Source organism: Mobula birostris, chromosome 2, assembly GCF_030028105.1.
Source record: "Mobula birostris isolate sMobBir1 chromosome 2, sMobBir1.hap1, whole genome shotgun sequence".
NCBI classification, from domain to species: Eukaryota; Metazoa; Chordata; class Chondrichthyes; order Myliobatiformes; family Myliobatidae; genus Mobula; species Mobula birostris.
The window spans coordinates 128,987,369-129,012,924 of record NC_092371.1 but is presented as its reverse complement, the minus strand read 5'-3'; the positions used below and the strand labels follow the sequence as shown (position 1 = coordinate 129,012,924).

At 42.7% G+C, this 25,556-nt stretch overlaps 2 protein-coding genes across 7 annotated transcripts in view; one reads left to right on the top strand and one right to left on the bottom strand.

Annotated features, from left to right (window-relative positions):
* LOC140190969 (CSC1-like protein 2) overlaps window positions 1–8,832 on the bottom strand; it is a 205,201-nt gene extending 196,369 nt beyond the window's left edge. For 3 of the 4 annotated variants that reach the window (XM_072247986.1, XM_072248012.1, XM_072248002.1), the window contains exon 1: window positions 8,616–8,824. The gene's annotated coding sequence lies outside the window, so the exon portion shown is untranslated. Of the gene's footprint in view, window positions 1–8,615 lie in introns of all 4 variants that reach the window. The other variant, XM_072247993.1, reaches the window with a different exon arrangement.
* A 105-nt stretch (window positions 8,833–8,937) lies between these two features.
* mrpl14 (mitochondrial ribosomal protein L14) lies at window positions 8,938–22,047 on the top strand. Of its 3 annotated transcripts, none has more exons than XM_072247973.1 (3): window positions 8,938–9,144; window positions 13,379–13,549; window positions 14,152–22,047. In XM_072247973.1, exons 2-3 carry the CDS (start codon window positions 13,482–13,484, stop codon window positions 14,516–14,518), a joined length of 435 nt encoding a protein of 144 aa, XP_072104074.1. In that variant the 5' UTR covers window positions 8,938–9,144; window positions 13,379–13,481; the 3' UTR covers window positions 14,519–22,047. The 3 variants fall into 3 exon arrangements, with proteins under 3 accessions (XP_072104074.1, XP_072104067.1, XP_072104058.1); XM_072247966.1 differs by lacking the exon at window positions 8,938–9,144 and adding an exon at window positions 9,257–9,340 and having other exon boundaries at window positions 13,376–13,549; XM_072247957.1 differs by lacking the exon at window positions 8,938–9,144 and adding an exon at window positions 9,259–9,340.
* Window positions 22,048–25,556: the final 3,509 nt, after the last annotated feature.

Below are 25,556 nucleotides of genomic sequence, written 5' to 3'. Positions count from 1 at the left end.
CACACTCATGTAGCTGTGGGAATAAACTCCAAGAAAAAAATCTAGAGCTAGAGTCCAAAGGCAGTCCCATGTTGAGTTCAATGCTGAATGGCAACTCCTGCAATGCTGCTGGTGCTAAACTGTACCAGTCTCTGCCATTCCTTTGGATTCATCAGCTGTGTAGAGTGGGGGTGGGGTGCGGGGAACTGCTGCATCGGCAACACCTTGCTCTCCATATCGTAGTGCCCTGGCTTGTATATCACGTAGACAATTAGGACGCAATAGCCATGGTCAACCCTGACCAATGGAGGGCCTCATTGTATTTGCTGCTATTGTTACAAGCCCTTAGTCGTCTGGGAATCCAAATGCAGATTGGCAACTGTTTTGCGAGACAACATGCTCTGTCTGCAAGCATGGGCTTGAACTTTAGCTTGCTCATTTCTTTAGTTCACATTAACACTTCCAGTCCCTTTGACCCAAATTGCTCATACCAATCAACTGTCTAACTAAACTTAACAGTTTTTGATACTGATGAAGCACTGAAATTCAGAGACCAAGGATGATGGTGGAAATCCTCTGCATATTTAACAAGAGTATCTGGATAAAATAAAGTGCTGCAAGTTGCAAGAACCATGCACTTGGAAAGCGCAAACAAGTTGACTCCCTAAAAACACATGGAATGATTGAACAGAAAGCTCATTGTTTATACTCAAGAACAGGGGGAGGCAGCCAAGTTGACCCTCAAGCCAATGCCCCTATCCAGTGAAATTATGGCTGAATTTCAACAAAAACCACACTACTCCCTCAATTCTTTTCCAAGTTCTATCACTGTCAATCTTAAAAATAGACATTAATTGAGCAACTACAGAGCTCAGGACAAAAATTCCAAAGACCCATCCATCCAACAAAATAGATTACTCATCTCAGTCATAAATGCCTAAGCTTTCATCTGGAATTGTCCCTGTTTAGAGGCTCTCCTGATTAAGTGGACACTCAGTAACCATCCGTCTATCCCTACATCAACACATGGTCTGAAATACCTGGCCTGTTGTTAGTCAGCTCAGCAAAAAATGACTGCAATACCTCAGAGAATCAACCCACAGTTTGAGAGTCACTCCCTCCAGCATGCCCAGGTCTACACTGGTCTCACTGGCTTCTACTGGCAGTCACAAGTCCAGCCTAATGTAAGCTCTGATTAAAACACTGTTCCCATCCTAAAATATCTGTTTTTCCATCTTATCCAAAGAGTGACTGCAGTTGCTATAAATGACTTAGATATGTACTCCGGTGATCAATAATGAAGCACTGTTGGCCCTTCATATCCAAGAGGAAAACATTTTAATCAATTCTCTTTTTTTTTTTTTTTTTTTTTTTTTTTTACAAACTATTAGTTTCAAACCAGTTTTACTCAATCACTCTCCATTCTCCTTATGTTCTAATAAAAATATTTAGCCAAATACTACTGGGAAAAGGTAAAATTAGTATTACAAGCTGAAAACACATTCAAGTTGAATTCTAGTTTTGGGAGTTATTTGCTTGCTCTAGATTATAAGCCAAATTACTATTAGGCCAGTCATAGTGATGCATTTAGTTTGGAAGACAACAGAGTATTAGCCAATAATTAAGCACTCGCGGACTACTTACCAAAGAATAAAAGCATTTAATGCAAGTTATTCGTAAATTTTTGGCAACCCTGTTCATCTTCTGAAAATGGGTCTCTCCCTCTGGAGAGTCTGCATTAGTCTCACTGGTATGCAGAGGTCAAGTGATGCTTGCATGTGATGATGATACCAACATTAAAGGAAGAACCCCAGATCCAATTGTTAGGCCTTTTTTTAAAAAATTGAGGAATAGAGGAACAAAAATTCAGGGTTGTGCAAAGAAAATTTTAAATCTTGAAAAATTTATGCCAAAAACAATACAAGCCAAAGCGACTAACAAAGTTATAAATGTACACTTTCAGAGTCAAGTTAAAATAAAGGCAACTGTATCTGTACTTAAGTTATTAAATGCACCCAAATGCTTCGACGGAATAAGACAAAAATATGACTTCAGTATAATGACCTCTTACCATTAGCGCTTTGAAACTAACTGGACATTGTTATGGTAATGGCAGAGAAATGGTTAGTACTGATGCCTATAATACCCAGATCAAACGTGTGGAGCTACTGATCATTGTCAAAAGGAGATGGATAAATCCCTTTGCATATTGAAAGAATATCAAATTTTAGCCCATTTTATAATGGAATCTAGAATTTTACCAATCACTGAGGGTAAGATTAGCTTCCTATTAGTTTTCTCCCCGTCCAATATTGTATGCTCCATCTTCTGTTTTTATGTTCTTCAACTTCCTTTGTGAGCCATGCTTGCCTCATCCTCCATTCAAAATGCTGCTTCTTCATAGGGGTGAAGTGATCCTGCATGTTCTGAATTACTCCCAGAATCTCCTGCCATTGCTGCTTCTACCACCATACCTACTAAGGTTCCCTTCCAATCAACTCTGGTTAGCTCCCGTCTCATGCCTCTGTAGTCACCTTGACTCAGCCGTAAAAATGACTTTTCCTTCTCCTAGTTGTTTTATATCATTCAGATAAATTGGTACTTAATTGAAATATTATAACCTGTGGGATTTATCAGTAAATATTTAACTACAATAAAAAAAATCTGTTTTAAGTTATTTCGAGTAGATAATTAAACAAAAGGTTTGGTGGCTAATGTCATCTTACTGTACAAGCAGAAGGTGAATTCATGGACACATTGCCCTCCTGTCACCCTGGCTCTTTGCAAGGTCTCACTCCACAGACCGTAAGACATGGGAACAATGGGCCCATCAAGCCTGCTCTGCCAAAGACTCAACCAAAGGTTTCTAACCACACAAACAAATTTTGGAGAAGACTAATTCCCTTTTGATGGAAAAGCCAAGAAATTCTTTGGTATTGAGAGTACAGGTGGAAAGTTGTATCCATGAGCAGCAGTTTCTGATGTGAATATGCAAATGTTGATACTAATACTGCAACTTTTTATGTTCTGGCCCAATTTATTTCCCCCAAAGTGAATTTGCTTCTCATTCCTGCTCAACCCACTGAGTTTTATTTATTCCCATTCTGACATGTCTATCCACGGCCTCCTCTACTGTAAAGATGAAGCCACACTCAGGTTGGAGGAACAACACCTTATATTCCGTCTGGGTAGCCTCCAACCTGATGGCATGAACATTGACTTTTCTAACTTCCGCTAATGCCCCACCTCCCCCTCATACCCCATCCGTTATTTATTTACATACACACATTCTTTCTCTCACTCTCCTTTTTCTCCCTCTGTCCCTCTGACTATACCCCTTGCCCATCCTCTGGTTATCCCCCCCCCCCCCGTCTTTCTCCCCGGACCTCCTGTCCCATGATCCTCTCGTATCCCCTTTGCCAATCACCTGTCCAGCTCTTGGCTCCATCCCTCCCCCTCCTGTCTTCTCCTATCATTTTGAATCTCCCCCTCCCACTTTCAAATCTCTTACTAACTCTTCCTTCAGTGAGTCCTGACTAAGGGTCTCGGCCTGAAACGTCGACTGTACCTCTTCCTAGAGATGCTGCCTGGCCTGCTGCGTTCACCAGCAACTTTGATGTGTGCTGCTTAAATTTCCAGCATCTGCAGTATTCCTGTTTTTGGCATAAAAGTTGTTGCTCATGATGGCTTATTAAGTGCTAAGAGAACAAAGAAAAGATATCAAGAGCCCCAATGCTCTCCTCTTCTTATTCAAAGTTGTAGATAAGAGTGAAGTGTAGATAAGTGCTGAACACCTACTCTCTGTCCGCCAGAGAAAGCAGGGTCTCCCAGTGGCCACACATTTTAATTCCACATTCCATTCTGACATGTCTATCCACGGCCTCCTCTACTGTAAAGATGAAGCCGCACTCAGGTTGGAGGAACAACACCTTATACTTCGTCTGGGTAGCCTCCAACCTGATGGCATGAACATCGACTTCTCTAACTTCCGCTAATGCCCCACCTCCCCCTCGTACCCCATCCATTATTTATTTCTATACACACATTCTTTCTCTCTCTCTCCTTTTTCTCCTTCTGTCCCTCTCACTATACCCCTTGCCCATCCTCTGAGTTTTTCCCCCCCCCTCCCCGTTTTCCTTCTCCCTGGGCCTCCTGTCCCATGATCCTCTCATATCCCTTTTGCCAATCAACTGTCCAGCTCTTGGCTCCATCCCTCCCCCTCCTGTCTTCTCCTATCATTTTGGATCTCCTCCTCCCACTTTCAGATTTCTTATTAGCTCTTCCTTCAGTTAGTCCTGACGAAGGGCCTCGGCCCGAAACGTCGACTGTATCTCTTCCTAGAGATGCTGCCCCAACATATTAGGACCTGGTTCATCCCCACCACCATCAGATTTCTGAACTGACAAAGAACCCAAGTATACTACCTCAATATTTTCCCCTTTTCTTGCTCTACTAATTTAATACATTGTAACTTTGTAATTTATATTGTAACTTTGATGTGGAGAGTATTGGAAACAAAAATTTTCGCCACATATTCCAATGATATTAAAGCTGATGCTGACTCAACGGTCTTGCAATTCATATCATCAAAAAGCACACAAGACTAAGAAATAAAGAAAAAAAAAAGCAGGGCAGGTTGGTTGGTTGGTTGGTTGGTTGGTGTGGAGAGGGAAGAGACTGCTTGTAGGGATGAGCATACAGATTTTTGAATTGAACATTATGGGAAGTCACTCATTTATCGGGGCATCCATGAGTTGGGTGCTCGTATCTTTGATATGATCTTCTGACTGTGATTCAAGGAGCAACAGATGAGCCACAACCCAGCCAGCAAACCAATAGTAAAGCAAATTGTCAAAAATCAAAGATATCACAGTTTAAGTCTGTGAAAATGTGACATTCGTTGCCTGAGACTACAGTAATGGCAGCAGATAATTTAAAAACAGATAGAAAAAAGCAGAGAATTCTATTATATTGCAAACCTTGAAGGATAAAACTTTGCTATAGATCCCTTTATTTCACCAATTCATTTTTAAGTGCTCATTACATTTTAAGGATCAAATAGCCCAACACGAGTGAGGTGACAGATGCATTTATGTCATAGATACACAGACAGTAATGAAACTGGTGCTACTCCTCCCACAATCAATAATCACTTATTTAGCAGATCATTTGCAATTCCCACATTCTGATGTTTGTCCAGTTTCATTTCCACTGGACAACATTGTAAATTTTATCCAACTAGTACTCACTGTTTGAGCACAAGCGGCAAATGCTCACTCTATACACCCATTACGGAAAAGAACAATATCTCTACCATATACAAGCACGGACAGCAGGCTGGAAAGAACTGACAACAGACATTTGTTGCTCCTCAGTACATCACAGAAACTTTCTCTTTATGAATAATGAGCAAAGCCACACAAGGAAGTACCTACAGCAGAAACGACGATAGCTGCTGCACTGACTCAGACCACAGGTTGGTGATTTGGTTTATTTAATTATAGAGGTACCGTGTGGAGCAAGCCCTGCTGGGCTTTTGAGCTGTGCTGCCCACCAAGCCCCACTTTAACCCTAGCCTAATCACGAGACAATTTAAAATGACCAACCAACCTACCAACTGCCACGCCTTTGGATTGTGGGTGTTAGTTTGTGGCATGCCTCCCTCCGTTCAAAAGCAGCATCAAATCCATACCACAGGGTATTGAAGTTGAAATTCTGCTGCAGTTCCAGGATCGGGTGACGGGTGAGAGAAGTTTTTGAATTTTTAATCCTTGTTCAGTTAATTGTACATCACTAAAAAAGTTTACCAGAAGACTACCAAAATTCTCAATACCATCAAAAAACTACAACTTTTCCTTCCATGTCAACAAAATTGAAAAAATATGGATGCTACATTTGTTCATATATTCCTGTCTTCAAACAATAGGAAAATACTTGGGAGAAAATTTGCTACATAAAAGCAAGTAATTCCTTATGACACTGTTGCTGCTCTTTGATGTTAATGGCAAAGATTGCATTGTAATGCAAATCCACAGACATTGTTCAATGAGCAGCATCTGCATATTTTACATCAAATCCCATGTCACATAACTAGCTCAAGTTATCTATCGGACTTCCATTCTTCCTCCCCTATTGCAAGATTTCTATTCCCTACACAAGCCTCATTTGAATGTAACTTTTGTCTTATTTAAAAGAAGGTTGCTTATGTGCTAACTCTTCAGATGAGGTCTGGAGAGATAATCATACAAGATTGGATAGAGTCTGGAAGAGTGAGGGAGCTTGACAGAAACTAAGGATTGCAAAAGTTCTTGACAGGGTGGACATGGAGAAGATGAGGAGTGACAAACACCTGGAATTAGTATCTAATGTTTAAAAAGAATAGATGTAAGAATTTTTCTCTTGCAGAGAGTGGTTAGACTCAGGAATTCTCTTTTTCATAGTCATATTTTATTGATCCAGGGGGATATTGGTTTTTGTTACAGTTGCACCATAAATAATTAAATAGTAATAAAACCATAAATAGTTAAATAGCAATATGTAAATTATGCCAGGAAATAAGTCCAGGACCAGCCTATTGGCTCAGAGTGTAAAGTTTGATGGCCACAGGCAGGAATGACTTCCTATGACGCTCTGTGTTGCATCTCCGTGGAATGAGTCTCTGGCTGAATGTACTCCTGTGCCCAACCAGTTTATGTAGTGGATGGGAGACATTGTTCAAGATGGCATGCAACTTGGATAGCATCCTCTTTTCAGACACCACCGTCAGACAGTCCAGTTCCATCCCCACAACATCACTGGCCTTACGAATCAGTTTGTTGATTCTGCTGGTGTCTGCTACCCTCAGCCTGCTGCCCCAGCACACAACAGCAAACATGATCGCACTGGCCTCCATAGACTTGTAGAATATCCTCAGCATCATCTGACAGATGTTAAAGGACCTCAGTCTCCTCAGGAAATAGAGACGGCTCTGACCCTTCTTGTAGACAGCCTCAGTGTTCTTTGACCAGTCCAGTTTATTGTCATTTCATATCCCCAGGTATAGGGAAGTCTTTGAAAATTATTAAGGTAGATAGATACCGAATAAGGAAAGGGATAGACAGGAACATGCAGTTGAGGTTATAATCCAGTCAAGCCATAACTTTATTGCCAAGTTGGATATGTTTTGGTAATAGGACTACTACTATTCACAACATATACAGCAAATTTCAATACATCTCAAGGCATGTGTACTTAATTTCCAATTAAAATCCCCTTCCTGTCCAAATAAAGTGACAAAATATTCTGCTGGAACATGGTAAATATTAAAATCCTACATCTCTCCACTATGCATTGGAGAACCCATTTTGTAAACTGTTTCCCATTCTTCTTGGACCTCCTCCTAATTTGACAACATACTTAATGATGACCCCAAAGGGAAAGAGCATACAAGATGTCGCCTTGAACAGCACAGAAGGGAAAAAAGGTCCTAAATTTAGATGCTGGACGACAGCACTACTAGTCATGGCCATACATCCTCCACACACAAACTCTGGGTCTAACAAGAGAAAGGAGTCAGATTTGACAGTTTCAATCCGTACCACATGTTACTCTGTTACAATTTCATCATATAAACAGTCTATGTATCTTCATACAGTGTGAGTTAAAGAACAGGTTGAGAGCTAATCAAAACTATAATCTTACAAGGATTACATGTTAATCCCTATGGACATAATCAAAAACCAGTAAACGAAAAAACGATCCAAGCATCTCAGGGATTTTTTATCTGAGTTTTTTTTCTCCTCAGCATATATCGCAAGCTTTCTATTCCTTACACAGCCTCATTTTGATTCAAATATTCATGTTTCTCCCTTTGCCGCCTCATATTTAATTCTGCAGTTAGCTAAAGAGAAACCGTCAAGATAATAAAATGCTCAACAGTAAAGCACTTTATCCTGGAGAACATTACATTAACATGCTCATTTCAGCTGACTGCGACATGAATTATTGAAAAATACGACGGGTTGATTCAGCCAGCAAATCTAATGGTGCATAAAATATTTCACGTTTCGCCGCCTTAAAATATTACTCATCACCAATAGCTCAAAATGGAAATTACATAAATTAAGAGGATTAAATGCTGCTAATGCACACACGGTATTAAGAATTCTAGTTTACTAGTAAAACCGTTTCCCTCTTCGTATTGAAAGCAATTAATAAAAACTCACAAGCTTGAGTGCGTAAAATGGTATGATTCTTTATCCTTTCCAACCTTCACACACAGCGTTCAAGAACAAAACTGGCAGTTTTGCAAATAGAAAATCTATCGAAATCATTCACAGCAGGCGGCAACTCTCCTTTCTAATGCCTGGGTATTTAACGCCAAAACACGAAGGCCAGATTACATATATTTTAAAAACAAATGCTCGTTTCTTTTTACCAACCCTACAATATAGAGAATTAGAAAACTGAAGAAAAAAAATAAGCAGTGGCTCCTTTTAATCACTGCATTTTAAAAAAAACGAAATTCCTTTTGCATTGGGGGAATGTAATATAGGTGTACCCTCTGCAAAGTAGCGAGAGCCCGGCCTTTCCAGAGCGACAGAGTCCCAGGTACCCTGACAGCGACAGCGGCACCGGCGAGCCGGGCGCTCGTTTACCTGCACACACATAGTCACCACAGGAGGGCCATAGCAACCACCTCGCCGTCGACCCCAGGCTCCATTAAAGCTCAGTCAGGCAACAAATATCGGCCGCAAAATCCACGCACAAAAGTCCGTTCAGATTCCAAATTCCAACGCAAACAAACGCACCTCTCCGGCAGCTGGGAGGGATCAAAATAAACACATGCCCCAGACCGCAGAGCCAGAAGGCGGAGCACCCGCCCCTCGGCTCCTTGCGTCATGACGTCACCGGCGGGACGTCCCTCGCCCCGCTCCGGCTTCTGCCCTTTCCTTCCCAGTCCCGACCCGACGCCGCTCGACCCGCCGAGTTCTTCCAGCGTTTTGTGTGTGTTGCTCAAGATTTCCAGTTTCTGCAGAATCCCTTGTTTACATCCCTCCTCGCTCCGCCCACAGAGGGATGACATTCCCGCCCACTCCGGCTTCCCCGGGATACTTAGAACGTCATGGCGTTACCTCCCTCAGGAGCAGTTTAAAAAAAATAAAACCGTATGCTCTGTTTACGAAGGTATTACATTGGAGGCCGTATGGAAAGACGTGGGTTGCACTGAAAGCAAATTTAAAACGGGCAGGGCAGAGCGGCGTTGCCATGGTTTCCTTGCAGCGTATTGCGTCAGCGCGTTGGGGTGGGTTGCGTGCAGGAGCTGTGGGGCGGCTGCGTGGCTTCTGCTGCTGAATCGACACCCTTGTTCCCGTGCTATCAGGTGATCTGGGCCCTTATCGACGGGATACGGCGTACCGTGCGCGGTGGAGGGCGAGGAGAGGAAGCTGGGCCAGTAATTTGTGCGCCGGGCATAGGCAGTAGTCCGCGTGGATACTTAGAGGCCGCTCTACCTGTCTGTACAACGTGATTTCGGCCCCTTCAATGTCACCGCTCGTTGAAAGTGTCCTGGGTACTTTGGTAGGCTAGTACCCAAGATGGAGCCGACTAAATTTACGACCCTCTGCAGCTTCTTTCGGTCTTGTGCAGTAGCCCCTCTTCTCCCCCCCGCCCCCATACCAGACAGTGATGCAGTCTGTCAGAATGCTCTCCATGGTACATATAAGTAGTGGGTGGGTAACAATATGATATAGATACAAGGTGCAGCAGACACGGAAATCTAGAGCAACATGCAAAAAGGGAGTTCAGAAGTTCAGGCAGCATCTATGGAGGGAAATGGACAGTAAATCCAGGCCATTCCCAGTTGAGGGGACTTGATCCAAAATGTCGACTGTCACTTCGCTCCATAGATGTTGAGTTTTTATGGCTTCTTATGACTACATGATGAGGGTATGGATTAGTTCTTGCATTGGCTGAGGCTAATTTCCCTCAAGGGCAGATGCAATTTTTCTGATGGAACATGGAAGCAATTGGAAAGTTTGTACAATGTTTGAGGAAAATGGGGTTTACCTTGTAATACAGTTTAAAAATCATTGCTCTCAATATTCTGTGATACTAATGAAGCAGAGTAAATCCCTGATGCAAAAATACATTTCATGGAAAGGCATTAACAAACTTTGGGGAAAATTAGGTTCTCTGTATGCCAGTGCATAAATTGGAAAAGCTACAAGAGCAGTACCTGAATATCCAAGGAGGTTGTTTAGGATCTGTCACTGAGTACATTCAAGACAGACAAGAGTAGATTTTTACATATGAAGGGAATTAAAGGATATAGGATTAACACAGGAAAGTGGCACTTGGGTGAAGAATCAGCCATGATTTTGCTGGACAGTGAACAGGCAGGTGAGGCCATATGGCCTACTCATTTTTAAAAGGTAATTAGCATGAAAAGAGTATTAGGATGCATTCATATGATATTTGTGAGGCAGGGCATACAGTTAGTTTGAGTACTAGAGAAGTCTCATATTTGTCCTTGTCTAGTCCAGGACAGGTGTTGTAACAGTAATTGATTGCCTGAAGCTGCTTAATTGCCTGTATCAGTAGGATGCTAAGATCTCTTTGAATCATCACCATGGAAGACAAATATGGAAAGTGGGACTTGCACAGCAAATGACAGGGCCCCAGGGGGGGTGTTGTAGAATGAAGTGACTTTGGAGTACAAGTACATGATTCCCTAAAAGTGGTGTTACAGGTAGACAGGGTAGTTTGTTTTTAATAAGAGCTTTTGACATAGCGGTCTTCGTCAGTCAAGGCTCTGAGTATAAAAGTTGGGATGTTATGTTGCAGCTGTACAAGATGTTACCGAGGCCACACTTGGAACCAGTTTTGCGGTCAATTTTGGTCACCCCGCTGGAAAGAATGTAGGACAGATTTGCAAGGGTGTTGCGGGAACTCAGGACTGAGTTATGGAGAGATGGAGAGCTTTTAAGCAGGTTGAGACTTTTTTCACTGGAGCACAGGAGAACAAGCAGAAGTGTATAAAATTGAGGGACTTCTCATTCACATTCAGATTTATTTAGCATATGTATATTGAAACATACAGTGAAAGACATCACCTGCGTTAAACACCCAACACATAAGGATGTGATGGACCCCTCAAATGTGGACACACATTCTAACAGCAACGTAGCATGCCCACAATGATCAACAGAACAACAAGCAACAAACCAGTAACAGTGGAGCAGCCCTTTTCCTCCCTCCCACTCACCCACACGCACAGGCAGTCCCCTAACTCCAGGACAGGGCTCCAGGTTTTGGTCAGCTGGCATCGATGTAAACAGCATGAACGTGCACAGTCTATTTCCCCCGATTGGGATTCTAGGACTTGGACAGTGTGAACGTGCACAGTGTTTTCCCTCTGATTGGGATTCTAGGACTTGGACAGTGTGAACGTGCACCGTGTTTTCCCTCTGATTGGGATTCTAGGACTTGGACAGTGTGAACGTGCACAGTGTTTTCCCCCGATTGGGATTCTAGGACTTGGACAGTGTGAACGTGCACAGTGTTTTCCCCTGGTTGTGGATTCTAGGACTTGGACAGTGTGAACGTGCACAGTGTTTTCCCCAGATTGGGATTCTAGGACTTGGACAGTGTGAACATGCACAGTGCTTTCCCTCTGATTGGGATTCTAGGACTTGGACAGTGTGAACGTGCACAGTGTTTTCCCCTGGTTGTGGATTCTAGGACTTGGACAGTGTGAACATGCACAGTGTTTTCCCCTGGTTGTGGATTCTAGGACTTGGACAGTGTGAACATGCACAGTGTTTTCCCCTGGTTGTGGATTCTAGGACTTGGACAGTGTGAACGTGCACAGTGTTTTCCCTCTGATTGGGATTCTAGGACTTGGACAGTGTGAACGTGCACAGTGTTTTCCCCTGGTTGTGGATTCTAGGACTTGGACAGTGTGAACGTGCACAGTGTTTTCCCCAGATTGGGATTCTAGGACTTGGACAGTGTGAACGTGCACAGTGTTTTCCCCTGGTTGTGGATTCTAGGACTTGGACAGTGTGAACATGCACAGTGTTTTCCCCTGATTGTGGATTCTAGGACTTGGACAGTGTGAACGTGCACAGTGTTTTCCCCCGATTGGGATTCTAGGACTTGGACAGTGTGAACATGCACAGTGTTTTCCCCTGGTTGTGGATTCTAGGACTTGGACAGTGTGAACGTGCACAGTGTTTTCCCCCGATTGGGATTCTAGGACTTGGACAGTGTGAACGTGCACAGTGTTTTCCCCCGATTGGGATTCTAGGACTTGGACAGTGTGAACGTGCACAGTGTTTTCCCCTGGTTGTGGATTCTAGGACTTGGACAGTGTGAACATGCACAGTGTTTTCCCCTGGTTGTGGATTCTAGGACTTGGACAGTGTGAACGTGCACAGTGTTTTCCCCCGATTGGGATTCTAGGACTTGGACAGTGTGAACGTGCACAGTGTTTTCCCCTGGTTGTGGATTCTAGGACTTGGACAGTGTGAACGTGCACAGTGTTTTCCCCCGATTGGGATTCTAGGACTTGGACAGTGTGAACGTGCACAGTGTTTTCCCCTGGTTGTGGATTCTAGGACTTGGACAGTGTGAACGTGCACAGTGTTTTCCCCAGATTGGGATTCTAGGACTTGGACAGTGTGTACATGCACAGTGCTTTCCCCTGGTTGTGGATTCTAGGACTTGGACAGTGTGAACATGCACAGTGTTTTCCCTCTGATTGGGATGCTAGGACTTGGACAGTGTGAACGTGCACAGTGTTTTCCCCCGATTGGGATTCTAGGACTTGGACAGTGTGAACGTGCACAGTGTTTTCCCCCGATTGGGATTCTAGGACTTGGACAGTGTGAACGCGCACAGTGTTTTCCCCCGATTGGGATTCTAGGACTTGGACAGTGTGAACGTGCACAGTGTTTTCCCCTGGTTGTGGATTCTAGGACTTGGACAGTGTGAACGTGCACAGTGTTTTCCCCTGGTTGTGGATTCTAGGACTTGGACAGTGTGAACGTGCACAGTGTTTTCCCCTGGTTGTGGATTCTAGGATTTGGACAGTGTGAACGTGCACAGTGTTTTCCCCTGGTTGTGGATTCTAGGACTTGGACAGTGTGAATGTGCACAGTGGACTAGTTGAGATGTACACCTGTTTCTGTGCTATATAACTAAGATCATTAATGGAGCACCAGGGTGTGAGATCGAGGAATTATCGGGTAGTCTGAATCTGGTAGCAATTTGTCTGGAGTAAGCAATAATAGAGCTGTTTAGTCAGATTGCTAGACTGAACAATTTTCTGTAATCTTTTTTTATAGATAAATAAACATATATAAAAACTGATGAATTGTCGTTAAACTAAAAGACTGATTTGTGTTTCTCTCAGCAGATGCTGCCTGACTTAGGCATTCCTTGTACTTTCTGTTTTTAATGTGGATTTCGAACGTCTGCAAGATCTTCCTGTTGTAATTATTGTTGTCTTTAATTTCCTAATGGCACTGTTCACAAAGGGCTTTGTTTCTTTGATTCATACAACTGAAGCGATGACCCGAATGTTCAGGTACTGTATCATTTGCCTAAGAGCTCAAAAATTCCAGTTTGTACACTGTTCTTTAACATGGCACTTACATAATTATTTCACTCCTCTGCCTTCTCTCCATAACCTTCGCCCTCACTAATCAAGAACCCATCAATCTCTTTTAAATATACCCAGCAACTTGCTATCCATAGTAGTCTGTGGCAACGAGGTCCATAGATCTACCACCCTCTGGCTAAAGAAATTCCTCTTTATCTCTATTCTAAAGGGACATCCCTCTATTCAGAGGTTGTGCCCTCTGGACATACAACATAGAATCAGGTCTTTTAGCCCCCAATGTCCATGCTGATCATCAAAGACCCAGTTTTTTTATACTGCTCCTACTGGAATCCATGCTACTCTCTCTACATTCCCATCACCTCATACTGGGGTCAATTTAGAATGGTCTCTTAACCTACTAACTCATAGCTCTTTAATAAGTGTGAGGTGTGATTCTCAACTGAGTAAATGTAAGCAGGAGTAGAGAAAGCTGTGAAGAAGTGGGTGATAGAGGGAGGGTTTCACCCCTGATTGTGCATTTTTATTTAGTGTTTAAAGCCATTCTTCACTTTTGCCCTTCACTTTAGTACCTCGACAGTCTGTGGAGCTATACAGAAGATGACCAGGGTGCGGGTTGTGGACAACAGTTCCCTCGGCAACACCCCGTATCATAGGCCGCCCAAGTGCATTCATGTGTATACCAAAAATGGCATCGGCAAAGTAGGAGACAAAGTCTTGTTGGCAATCAAAGGACAGAAGAAGAAGGCGTTGATTGTCGGTCACAAGATGCCTGGACCTCGGATGACACCCAGGTTTGACTCCAACAACGTGGTGCTCATTGAAGATAATGGCAACCCAACAGGGACGCGTATCAAGGTGCCTATCCCCAAAGCTCTGCGGAAGATGGGTGGTGAATATTCCAAAATACTAGCCATTGCTCAGAAATTTGTCTGATTGGGTATCACCAACCTTGTGTTGTAAGCATCAGTCACTTCCTGCAGCTTAAACATCTGTTTTTCTTGCTACTTCATTCCAAGATTTGAAGATTGTTCAATTATATCAGATGTTCATTTAAATATTAAAAATTTTATGTCCTTGGTGCTTATGAACTTCTTTCTGTCACTGTGATATTTGGTCATGCTTTTCTCATTTCAGACTATTATATCACTATTTCCATTTTAGTGTATTCCTAACATTGTGTTGTAGTTTCTGGTTGGAACGTCTGTTTGTAATCAATTGTTGAGCCATGCAGCCCAGAAACAGGCCCTTCGGCCCTCCGTGGCATGTTGGCAATAAATTACCCAGCAATATTAATTCAGTCCTATACATTGGTGATTCACGTGCTAGTCATAGAGTAGCACAATAAGGAATCAGACCCTTTGGCCGAATTTGTACATGCCGACCATTGTGCCCGCCAAGCTAGTCCCATTTGCCTGTGTTTGGCCCATATTCCACTAGACCCTTTTATCCATGTACTTATCCAAATGTCTTTTTAATGTTAGTGTACCTGCCTCAGGTACTTTTTCCTGGAAGCTCTCTGCTCTTTTGATTTTACTTACCCCTGCCTGGGGGCAAAAGTCTGTGCATTCACTCTATCTATGCCTATCATGGATTTATACACCTATGTGCCAAGGAATTAAGCCCTAGTATGGACAACCTCTTCTGAATTCAGGCCCCTGAGTCCTGGCAGCATTCTTGGAAATCTTTATACTAATTTCAGTTTAATAATTCATTTTCTGTTTCTAAATATGGTCTTACCAACATCTTGTACATCTACAACATAATGTCCCTACTCCTATACTTAAGGCCAGCTTGCCAGACACCTCCTTCACCACCCTGTCTACCTTTAACATTGCTTTCAACCTTTTATCTTTAAGTAATTTCCTGTTTTATTCTTCAATCCTGTGAGGGTACCTGCCTCCACCATCCCTCTTTGTAAACAATTGTGAATCTGGCTCAAGAGCATGCATTGGTCATGATCTTTCAAGAATCACTTGATTTGTTCATCATCCTAGAGAATTGGAAGATTGTAAATGTCACTCCACTCTTTAACAAGGGAGAAAGGCAAAAGAAAGGAAATTATAGGTCAGTTAGCCTAACCTCAGTGGTTGGGAAAGTGTTGGAGTCTATTATCAAGGATGAGGTTTTTGGTTACTTGGAGATTAATAAAATGTCCAAGTCAGCGTGGTTTCTGTAAAGGGAAATCTTGCCTGACAAATTGTTTAGAGTTCTTCAAGGAAGTAACACGCAGGGTGGACAAAGAAGAGGCAGTGGATGTTACTTACTTTGATTTTCAGAAAGAATTTGATAAGGTGCTACATATGAGACTGTTTGACGAGATAAAATCTGATGGCGTTACCGGAAAGATACGGGCATGATAGAGGATTGTTTGACAGGCAGGAAGCAGTGAATGGGAAAAAATGGGGCTTGTCTGGTTGGCTGCCAGTGACTAGTGGTGTTCCTCAGGGGTCAGTTTTGGGACCACTATTTTTCACTTTGTTTTCAGATAATACGAAGATAGTAGGTAGTGCTGAGGAAGCAATGTGATTGCAGCAGGACTTAGACAAATTGGAAGAATGGGCAAAAAAGTGGCAGATAGAAAACAGTTTTGGAAAATGTATAATGCATTTTGGTAAAAGGAACAATAGTGTGGACTATTGTCTAAATGGGAAGAAGGTTCAAACATCAGAGGTGCAGAGAGACTTAGGAGTCCTTGTGCAAGAGTCCCAGAAGGTTAATTTACAGGTTGAGTCTGTGATAAAGAAGGCAAATGCAATGTTGGCATTTATTTCAAGGGGAATAGAATATAAAAGCAAGGAGATAATGCTGAGCTTTTATAAGACACTAGTATTTATAAGCCATACAGAGTATGATCAACAGTTTTGGGCCCCATATCTCAGAAAGGATGTGCTCTCATTGGAGAGTCCAGAGGAGGTTCATGAGGATGATCCTGGGAATTAAGGTGTTAACATATGAGGAGCGTTTGTCAGCTTTGGGCCTGTACTCACTGGAGTTTGGAAGAATGCATGGGGACCTCATTGAAACCTACTGAATGTTGAACGGACTAGATAGCGTGGATGTGGAGAAGATGTTTCCTGTGGTGGGGGTATCCAGAACTAGAGGACACAGCCTCAAAATTGAGAGGCGACCCTTTAGGACAGGTGTGAGGAGGAAATTTTAGCCAGAGATAGTGAATCTGTGGAACGTTCTGCCACAGATTGCAGTGGAAGTCAAGTCCGTGGGTATATTTAAGGGGGAAGTTGATTGTTTCCTGATTGGTAAGGGCATCAAAGGATATGGCGAGAAGGGGTTGAGGGGTATCTGGGATCAGCCATGGTGGAATGATGGAGTAGACTCAATGAGCTGAATGACCTAGTTCTTATCCTATGTCTTATGGTCTAAGAGACTGTTTTTCTTATTGGAGAGGAATGTTAATGAATGACAAATTTGATAAATTGGGTTATTGTAATGTACCGAGGTACAGTAAAAACATGAATGTATGCCATTTGTACAGATGATTTTATTGCAGAAATGCATCGAGAAATAATGTGAAGTCTTTGCTGGGAGAAAAAGCAAATGCAATTTGGGGTAGGCGAATCAAAACTGGACAAAGATTGAAGTTGTGACCAAAGCATTAATAATGTTTGAAGTTTATGAAAGCCCTTGATTTCGCATAGCAAAGGGAACTAGAGAGAATTCTAGTTTTCAAACAATCCCAAAGGGCCTGTTTCCAAGCCGTATTAGTCCATGTGCAATTGTAATTGTGGTTTTGCAGATAAACACAGGAAGTGTTAAAGTTTCTCATACTGTGTATATGAAGGCCATACACCAGTCATGTGACATCTACTTTCCATGTTTGACATTACAATGCCATTGTATAACTTGGCCTGCATCATTCTACTGAGGCAGAACCATGTTTATGGATAGAACAATCCAATGTTTTCTTATCACTGCCCAACCTGTTAAAGGAAATAGACCCTTTTCTATTTACTCCATACAGGCCTCTCTTAATTTTATTCTTCTCAAATAAATCTCCACTTGATGTTAGTGCCAAAAAAAATGGCCACTGCTGCAGCATCTTCTCATTAACAATAACTTTCTAGTCCTAGTCTTTGGGATTTTCTCTACACTTCACTAAATGCGATCATGTTGTTCTAATGTCATGGTAAATTATACTATAGCAGTCTGACTAATGTTGTACTGTTCTAGTGAGACCATGTTCTTGTATTTTATGCTTTGAGTAATAAAGGTAAATATCCCATATGCCTTAACCACCTAGAGATCTCTAAATAGTACACTCCCCCTATTCCTTTGTACTCTTGTTTGTTATTCCTGTCCGCATCTTGTGTCATAATGGGTGGCAACCTTGCAGTTCCTTTTGCAATTTTTTTCTTACGAGGCTGAGTTGCTGGCTCGATGCTCAACTCAGCACAGATGGAAAGCATTCAAGGAGCCAGCCAGATTTCAACTCAGGACCACTCTCCTCGAAGTCCAGTGCTGATGCCACTATGCCACCAGCTGGCTGATACCTCTGTACTCAGTATCGTTAATTTGGACTTGTTTTGACATGACTGTAAAATATGTAGAATCTGCTGGATCTGTCACACTTGGGACAGGGGAAGTATGAAGGGGCAAGTGGGAGGTATGCTTGGGAGCTTCTTAGCTCTTTTTGCTTTGGAGTACAGCACAGAAGGTCATGCAGCCAATCATCCACTTTGCCTTTTTGAAAGAGTAATCCAGTTAGTCCTGACTTGTGCTCTTTCCCTGTGGTCTCTGATTATGTCTTTGGTTCACTTATAAGGCTATTTCTAAATTTTATTGAATCATATCCCAAATCCTACCCAATTACTGCAATTCCTTTTTAGTTTTTTTGTCACATTGTGACCTCTGATCTGTCAGCTGTGATAAGATTTTTCTGTCTTTCATCTTGATAATGCAGTTTATAGCTCATAGCTTTTTGTTTTCCTTGAAGAACACACTCATCCTTCTCAATCTGTCTGTAACTCCTTCATTCTTGGAATTATATTCCTGTACCCAGTATAAAGCCATAATGTTGCATTGTGACCTGAACTGGACTACCTTCGTATATTAAAGTATTGAGTACAGGAGATGGGATGTTATGTTGAAGTTGTATAAGACATTGGTGAGGCCTAATTTTGAGTATTGTGTGCAGTTTTGGACACCTACTGTACCTATAGGAAAGGTGTAGATAAAGTTGAAAGAGTATAGACAAACCATAACGATGTTGCTGGATCTGAAAGACCTGAGTTATAAGGAAAGATTGAATCAGGACTTAATTCCTTTGTATGTAGAAGACTGAGAGGAGATTTGATAGAGATATACAAAATTATGAGGGGTATAGATAGGGTAAATGCAAGCAGGCTTTTCCCACTGAGAATGGGTGGGACTACAACTAGAAGTCATGGGTTAAGGGTGAAAAGGTGAAAAACTCTAAGGGGAAAATGAAGGGAAACTCCTTCACTCAGAGGTCATAGGAGTAGTGGAACAAGCTGTTGGTGCATGTGGTACTTGTGAGCTCCATTTCAATGTTTAAGAGAAGTTTGGATAGGTACATGGATGGTAAGGGTATGGAGGGCTATAGACCTGGTGCTGGTCGATGGGAGTAGGCAATTTAAATTGTTCAGCACAGACTAGATGGTCCAAAGGGCTTGTTTCTGTGCTGTATTTTTCTATGACTTCAGCTGTGGTCAAATGTGTTAGTATATCTCCTGGTCCCAGCACGTCATCTCTGCTTAGAAAGCCCAGGATCCCATGCTTTTAACCTGACGTTATTCATGCAACATTTGTGAAACTTCCCTCTTTTTTGCAATGCTTTTAAAATGGTACTTAACACATATAGCCTCTGCGTAATCTTCCAATCAGTGTCTTTAAATCAAGAAGACAAGCAGGAAGAGGTTAACCTCGGTGTGGTATAATAACGATACTATTTGAGGGGCTTTTTTGTTGGATGGGAAATGCCTCTGGGACGGTAGCTCAGGTTTCCAGCAGACATTTGAATCCCAATTGCTTGGTTGCCTCTTGCAGTAGAAAGGCAGTGGAGAGGGAGGAGAGGGGTTGGTGCTGAGGGTGGAGACATGGAGAGTGGAGTGCATGACACTGAAGCTGTTTTCCAGAGCAGATGCATTGCTGTCTGTATTCGCTGTTATTCCACAGACACTCACGGTATGGCAGGAAGCCCCGGAGGAGTGCTTACAGACCGTCTGTGTGGCAGGTGTGATGGTGCTGACTGGTGTATTAATAACCTTGATCTCAGGCAACGTATGTTCTGGCAAACATTTTGACAGTGATTAACTGCTCTGTCTCTGGACAAGCCATAGGGGTTTACAGTTCTCTGCAAGCGTCTTAGGCATATAAATACAGCTAACACACCCAAGACGTTTGCACAGTACTGTAGTAATTTTATGTATTGTACTGTACTGTTGCTGTTGCAAAACCAAATTTCAAGACGTGAGTGATGATAAACCTGTTTCTGATATGGGTCTCTTGTGAACTTAGTGGGACAGGGCCGGAGAGAGGGGAATCATGGTTAGGAAAAGGGGAAGGGAGAGGGGAGAGAGCAGGAAGCACCAGAAAGACATTCTGTAATGATCAATAAACCAATTGTTTGGAATCAAATTACCTCATACTATCTAACACCAAGCTCTTAGTTCCCGGTTCCATACTGCTTGCTTCTACCTTCTACCCAAGATCTGTACACCTGAATATCCAGTTAGACCCATTGTCTATCTGTTCCTGCCACATTGAACTCATGTCCTCACACCTCGACTCCTTTCTATCCCCCTTGGTTAAGTCCGTTCCCACCTACATCCATGACACTTCTCATGCTCTCGATCTCCTCACTAACTTTTGATTACCGGATCCTGACCTCCTCATTTTCACAGTAGATGTCCAATCCCTATACACATCTGTCTTCCATCAAGAAGGCCGTAAAACTGTCCGCTTCTTTCTCAATAAAAGAACCAACATCATCACCCTTCTGCATCTGACAGAACTGGTCCTCAGCCTGCTGTAGGAGTTCGCCCTGAAAAGTCGACTGTACTTTTTTCCATAGATGCTGCTTGGCCTGCTGAGTTCCTCCAGCATTGTGTGTGTGTTGCTTGGATTTCCAGCATCTGCAGATTTTCTCTTGTTTGGTCCTGACCCTCAACAGTTTCTCCTTCAGCTCCTCCCACTTTCTACAGACTTGAGGGTTAGTCATGGGCACCCACATGGTCCCAAGCTATTCTTTCCTTTTTGTTGGCTATCTAGAACACTCTATATTCCAAACCTTCCCTGGTAATGCTCCCCAACTCTTCGTCTGCTACCATTGACGACTGCATTGGGTGCTGAGCTCATCAACTTTACCTCTAACCTCCACCCTGCCCTTAAATTCACTTGGTCAATTTATGGCTCCTCTCTTCCTTTTCTTGATCTCTCTGTCTCCATCTCTAGAGACAAACTGTCGACTGACATCTTTTATAAACCACCTGATTCCCACTATTGTCTTGACTATACCTCTTCCCACCCTGACTCCTGTAAAAAGGCTATTCCCTTTTCTCAGTTCTTTCATCTCCGCCATATCTGTTCCCAGGATGAGGGTTTCATTTCCAGGTTCAAAGGATGGGGATTCCCTTCCTCCACTATTGATGCTGTTCTCACCTGCATTTCCTCCAGTTCCTGGACATCCACACTCACCCCAATTTTCCACTACCTTAACAGGGCTAGAGTTTCTCTTTAATGCTTACCCACCAGCCCATGAGCCTCCTCATCCAACAAGTAATCCTCTGCAATGTCTGCCATCTCCAAAGGGATCCTAGCACCAAACACATCTTTACCTCGCCAGCCCCTACTCTATGCTTTCCATTTGTTCCTCCCAGCACTTATCCCTGCAAGTGGCCTAAGTGCTACACCTACCTGGTCTCCTCCTCCCTCACCTCCATTCAGGGCCCCAAACTGTCCTTCCAGGTGAGGCATCATTTCGCCTGCAAGTCTGCTAAGGTTGTCTATTGTATTCAGTGCTCCTGATGCAGCCTCTTCTACATTGGTGAGATACTTCATAAATTAGGGGACTGCTTCGTCGGGCACCTCCATTCCCATTCCTGTTCCAACATGTAGGTCCATGGCTGCCTCTTGTGCCACGATGAGGTCATCCTCAGGGTGGAGGAGCCCTTGTACTACGATTGTGTAATGGTGACGGTCATTGGCAACACGGTAGCATAGTGGTTACCACAACGCTTTACAGTACCAGTGACTCGGGTTCGATTCCCGCCGCTGTCTGTATGGGGTTTGTACATTCTCTCTGTGACTGTGTGGGTTTCCTCCCACAGTCCAAAGGTGTCCGGGTTGGTAGGTTAATTGGTCGTTGTAAATTGTCCAGTGATTAGGCTAGGGTTAAATCGGGGGTTGCTGTGTGGTACGGCGCAAAGGGCTGGAAGGGCTTGCTCGGCACTCTCTCAATAAATAAATGAATAAAACAAGCTAAATTCAAAGTACATGTGTGTTTTATTGGGGTGTATTGAGTGAGGTGTGGAGAATGCAGTTGTGGTGGGCAAGAGCATATTTATTGTTCGTCCTGATAAGCACCGCATAGCTTTATTCATCAGCGTAAGGAGTATGACAGGGGAACAGGCCCTTCACCCCTGTCTGTGCAATCAATCAACAATCAACCTCACATTAACGCCAATCCTATTTTATTCTCCCCACATTCCTATCAACTCCCCAAGATTCTACCTCTCACCTACACACAACGGGCAACTTACAGTAGCCAACTAACCTACCAGCCCACACAGTCACAGGGAGAAGTACAAACTCTACAAAGATGGTACCTGGTTTTAAGATTGAATCTTGATTGCTGGAGTTGTTAGCTGCACCACTGTGACTTGGAGAGAATCACTGGGATTTTTTTTTTTGCTTCCTTGAATAGGTCAGGAACATCCAAGTGTAGTACTAGTGTATGATATCAAGGTCCATATATTGCAAGCTGAAATCTGCTGACTACTGATCAGGTAAAGGTCTGGCATTTCTGGCTGCAGTAGCTTGGTCGACACCAATATAGTGATGCTTAATGTATACCTGTGTAATGCCACTCTAACTGATTGGCAATAATGATTTCATGAGCAGTAGGTACTTAAATGTATCTGGACATCCTCTCTTCTCCACCCCCCACCCCTATCAGGCAGAAGATACAAGAGCTAGAAAGCACATACTATCATGCTGGAGGATAGCTTCTATCTTGCAGTTAAATGACTATTGAAATTATTCCCTAATATGATAAGGTAGATTCTTGGTCTGGCAATCTACCTGCACTGCACTTTCTCTGTAATGGTAACGCTCTAATCAATATCCTGTCAATGCTTTTCCCTTGTACTACCTCAATGTCTGGATTAGATGAAATGATCTGTATGGACGGCTTGCAAAACAAAATTTTGGAATACGTGACAATAAATAAACCAATTATAGGCATCAATGTTGTTGGATAACAAGTTCACTTTGATTCCTATTGTTTGTAAAATAGATAAACTCAGTGTGTGCTGAATTTCTAATAAATCAGAAGTAAAGTCATTGGTACTTGATGTCAGAAAATGTCTGGTGGCCACATTCTAGGGTTAAGGAATATACCTGTCCTACTGTGGAACAGAAATGAATGATAGAGATAAACATTAAAAGTAGCTTCTGACGAAAGTCCTGGAGCTCATAATGTTACACTATCCAGAGAGGGAATGTGCAAGTCAAAGTGTTATGAAGTATATATTCCAAATTCTAGAATGTAGTGTGGACATAGACTCTGTCCACTGTGGGCGATAGCCACCTTATGAGTGCATGAGAAACTACAGGAGAAGTTATCCGTTCTTCACTACAGTCTTCACATCTGGTCAAGGTTGGTCTTTTATCTTAGCACACCTTTCTATATGTCTTTGTTCCCGGAATGTATAAAAATCTGTGCAATTTCCATCTCGTACTGGTAAATGAGACCCAATATGCTAGAACTTCGAGCAGTAGTCTGCTGGAGGAACTCAGTGGGTTGAGCAGCATGTGTGGGGAGGAAGGAATTGAAACCCTGCATCAGATCAGGACTCAGCCCTGGTGCAGGGACTTGACCCGAAATGTTGACAATTTATCTCTCCTCTCCCCTCCCCTCCCACACACACAGTTGCGATTTAATCCACCAAGTTTCTCCAGCAGATTGTGTTACTGGCAATTGATTCATTATTGTTATGCATACAGAGAAACAATGACAAGATTTTGCTTTCGTGCCATCCAGCCAGATCATGCCATACGCAAGTACATTCAGGTCGTACAAAGGGAGAGAACAAACAGAATTCAGGACAGTCACAGAGAAGGTGCAGCTTTGGTAGACAATAAGGTACAAGGGCCATGATGAGGTAACTGAGAGTCCAAGAGTTCTTAATGACTCAATATACTCAGTGACTGAGCCTCCAAGGTAAAGAATTTCAAGCATTCATTTCTTTTTAATCTTAAATGATCTTTGTTTTAAGACTGATCTTTCACATCACCTACCTTATCAGATTCCAGGATCTGCCTTTACCTCACTTGTCAGCCTTTGTTTCTATGTCCACTCTCCCCTCCACCTGTGCATCACCCCCTCCTCAGCCTAATAAAATATAGGCACATTGCTCCTCGGGATATGTATCTTGAAGAGGGATGTGTATTAGTAGTACCTACAGTGTATTAGCACCAACAGGAGGAACTGCATCAAGAAGTCAACACCTAACATCAGTGATCCCCACCATCTAGGTCATACCATCTTCTCACAGTTACCATTGGGGTGGTGAAGTCCCTTACTATCAGCTTCAGGAACAGCTACTTTTCATCAACCATTCAGTTCTTGAACCAACCTGTACAACCCTATTCACTACAGTTTAGGAACACTATGACAATTTTGATCACTTTGCCCTAAAATAGACTTTGTTTTGTTCTAATTCTGTTCTGTATGTTAACTTTTTGTTGCTGTTTTTGATGCTATGTGCCTATGATGATGCTGCAAGTTTTTGTATTGCACCTGCGCATACATGTACTGTGCATGTGACAATAAACTTGACTGTAACCTAATTCCACCTATTGTCTCTGTTGGAACCTGATGTTTTTGATCCTAGGTTCTTTCAGAAGTCAAGAAGGAGGCATAAAAGTTACACACATCAAAGTTGCTGGTGAATGCAGCAGGCCAGGCAGCATCTCTAGGAAGAGGTACAGTCGACGTTTCAGGCCGAGACCCTTCGTCAGGACTAACTGAAGGAAGAGTTAGTAAGAGATTTGAAAGGGGGAGGGGGAGATCCAAAATGATAGGAGAAGACAGGAGGGGGAGGGATGGATCCCTCCTGTCTTCTCCTATCATTTTGGATCTCCCCCTCCCCCTCCCACTTTCAAATCCCTTACTAACTCTTCCTTCAGTTAGTCTTGATGAAGGGTCTCGGCCTGAAACGTTGACTGTACCTCTTCCTAGAGATGCTGCCTGGCCTGCTGCATTCACCAGCAACTTTGATGTGTGTTGCTTAAATTTCCAGCATCTGCAGTATTCCTGTTGTTGGCCTAAAAGTTGTTGCTCATGATGGCTTATTAAGTGCTAAGAGAACAAAGAAAAGATATCAAGAGCCCCAATGCTCTCCTCTTCTTATTCAAAGTTGTAGATAAGAGTGATCTATTCAGACAGCCCCTTTTCAAATGATATCCAAGAAGCTTCCAGAATACCAAAGAACTGCAGCCACTAGGAAACACACTGAACAATTGCATATACATAAGTAATTAAATAAAAACACAATAAATATACAAAAATTAAACTGTATAGAAAATGACAATTACACAGTCTAATCTAACATCTCCCAGCCCATGCCTCACCCCTCCCTCTTGCCTCTTTATATTGGCTATCTCCATTTTACACTCTCAGTCCTGATGCATAGTCTTGATCTGAAATGTTGGCTTTTGCTGTGCCTCCAGAGATGTCTGACCCACTGAGTCCCTCCAGCAGTTTATTTCC

What these genes read in the sequence shown, in the direction of transcription:
- mrpl14 (XM_072247973.1), top strand. Translation starts at nt 13,482, where the DNA reads ATGGCACTGTTCACAAAGGGCTTTGTTTCTTTGATTCATACAACTGAA. An exon ending in GCGATGACCCGAATGTTCAG is followed by an intron (nt 13,550 to 14,151) that starts GTACTGTATCAT and finishes CCTTCACTTTAG; the next exon opens with TACCTCGACAGTCTGTGGAG.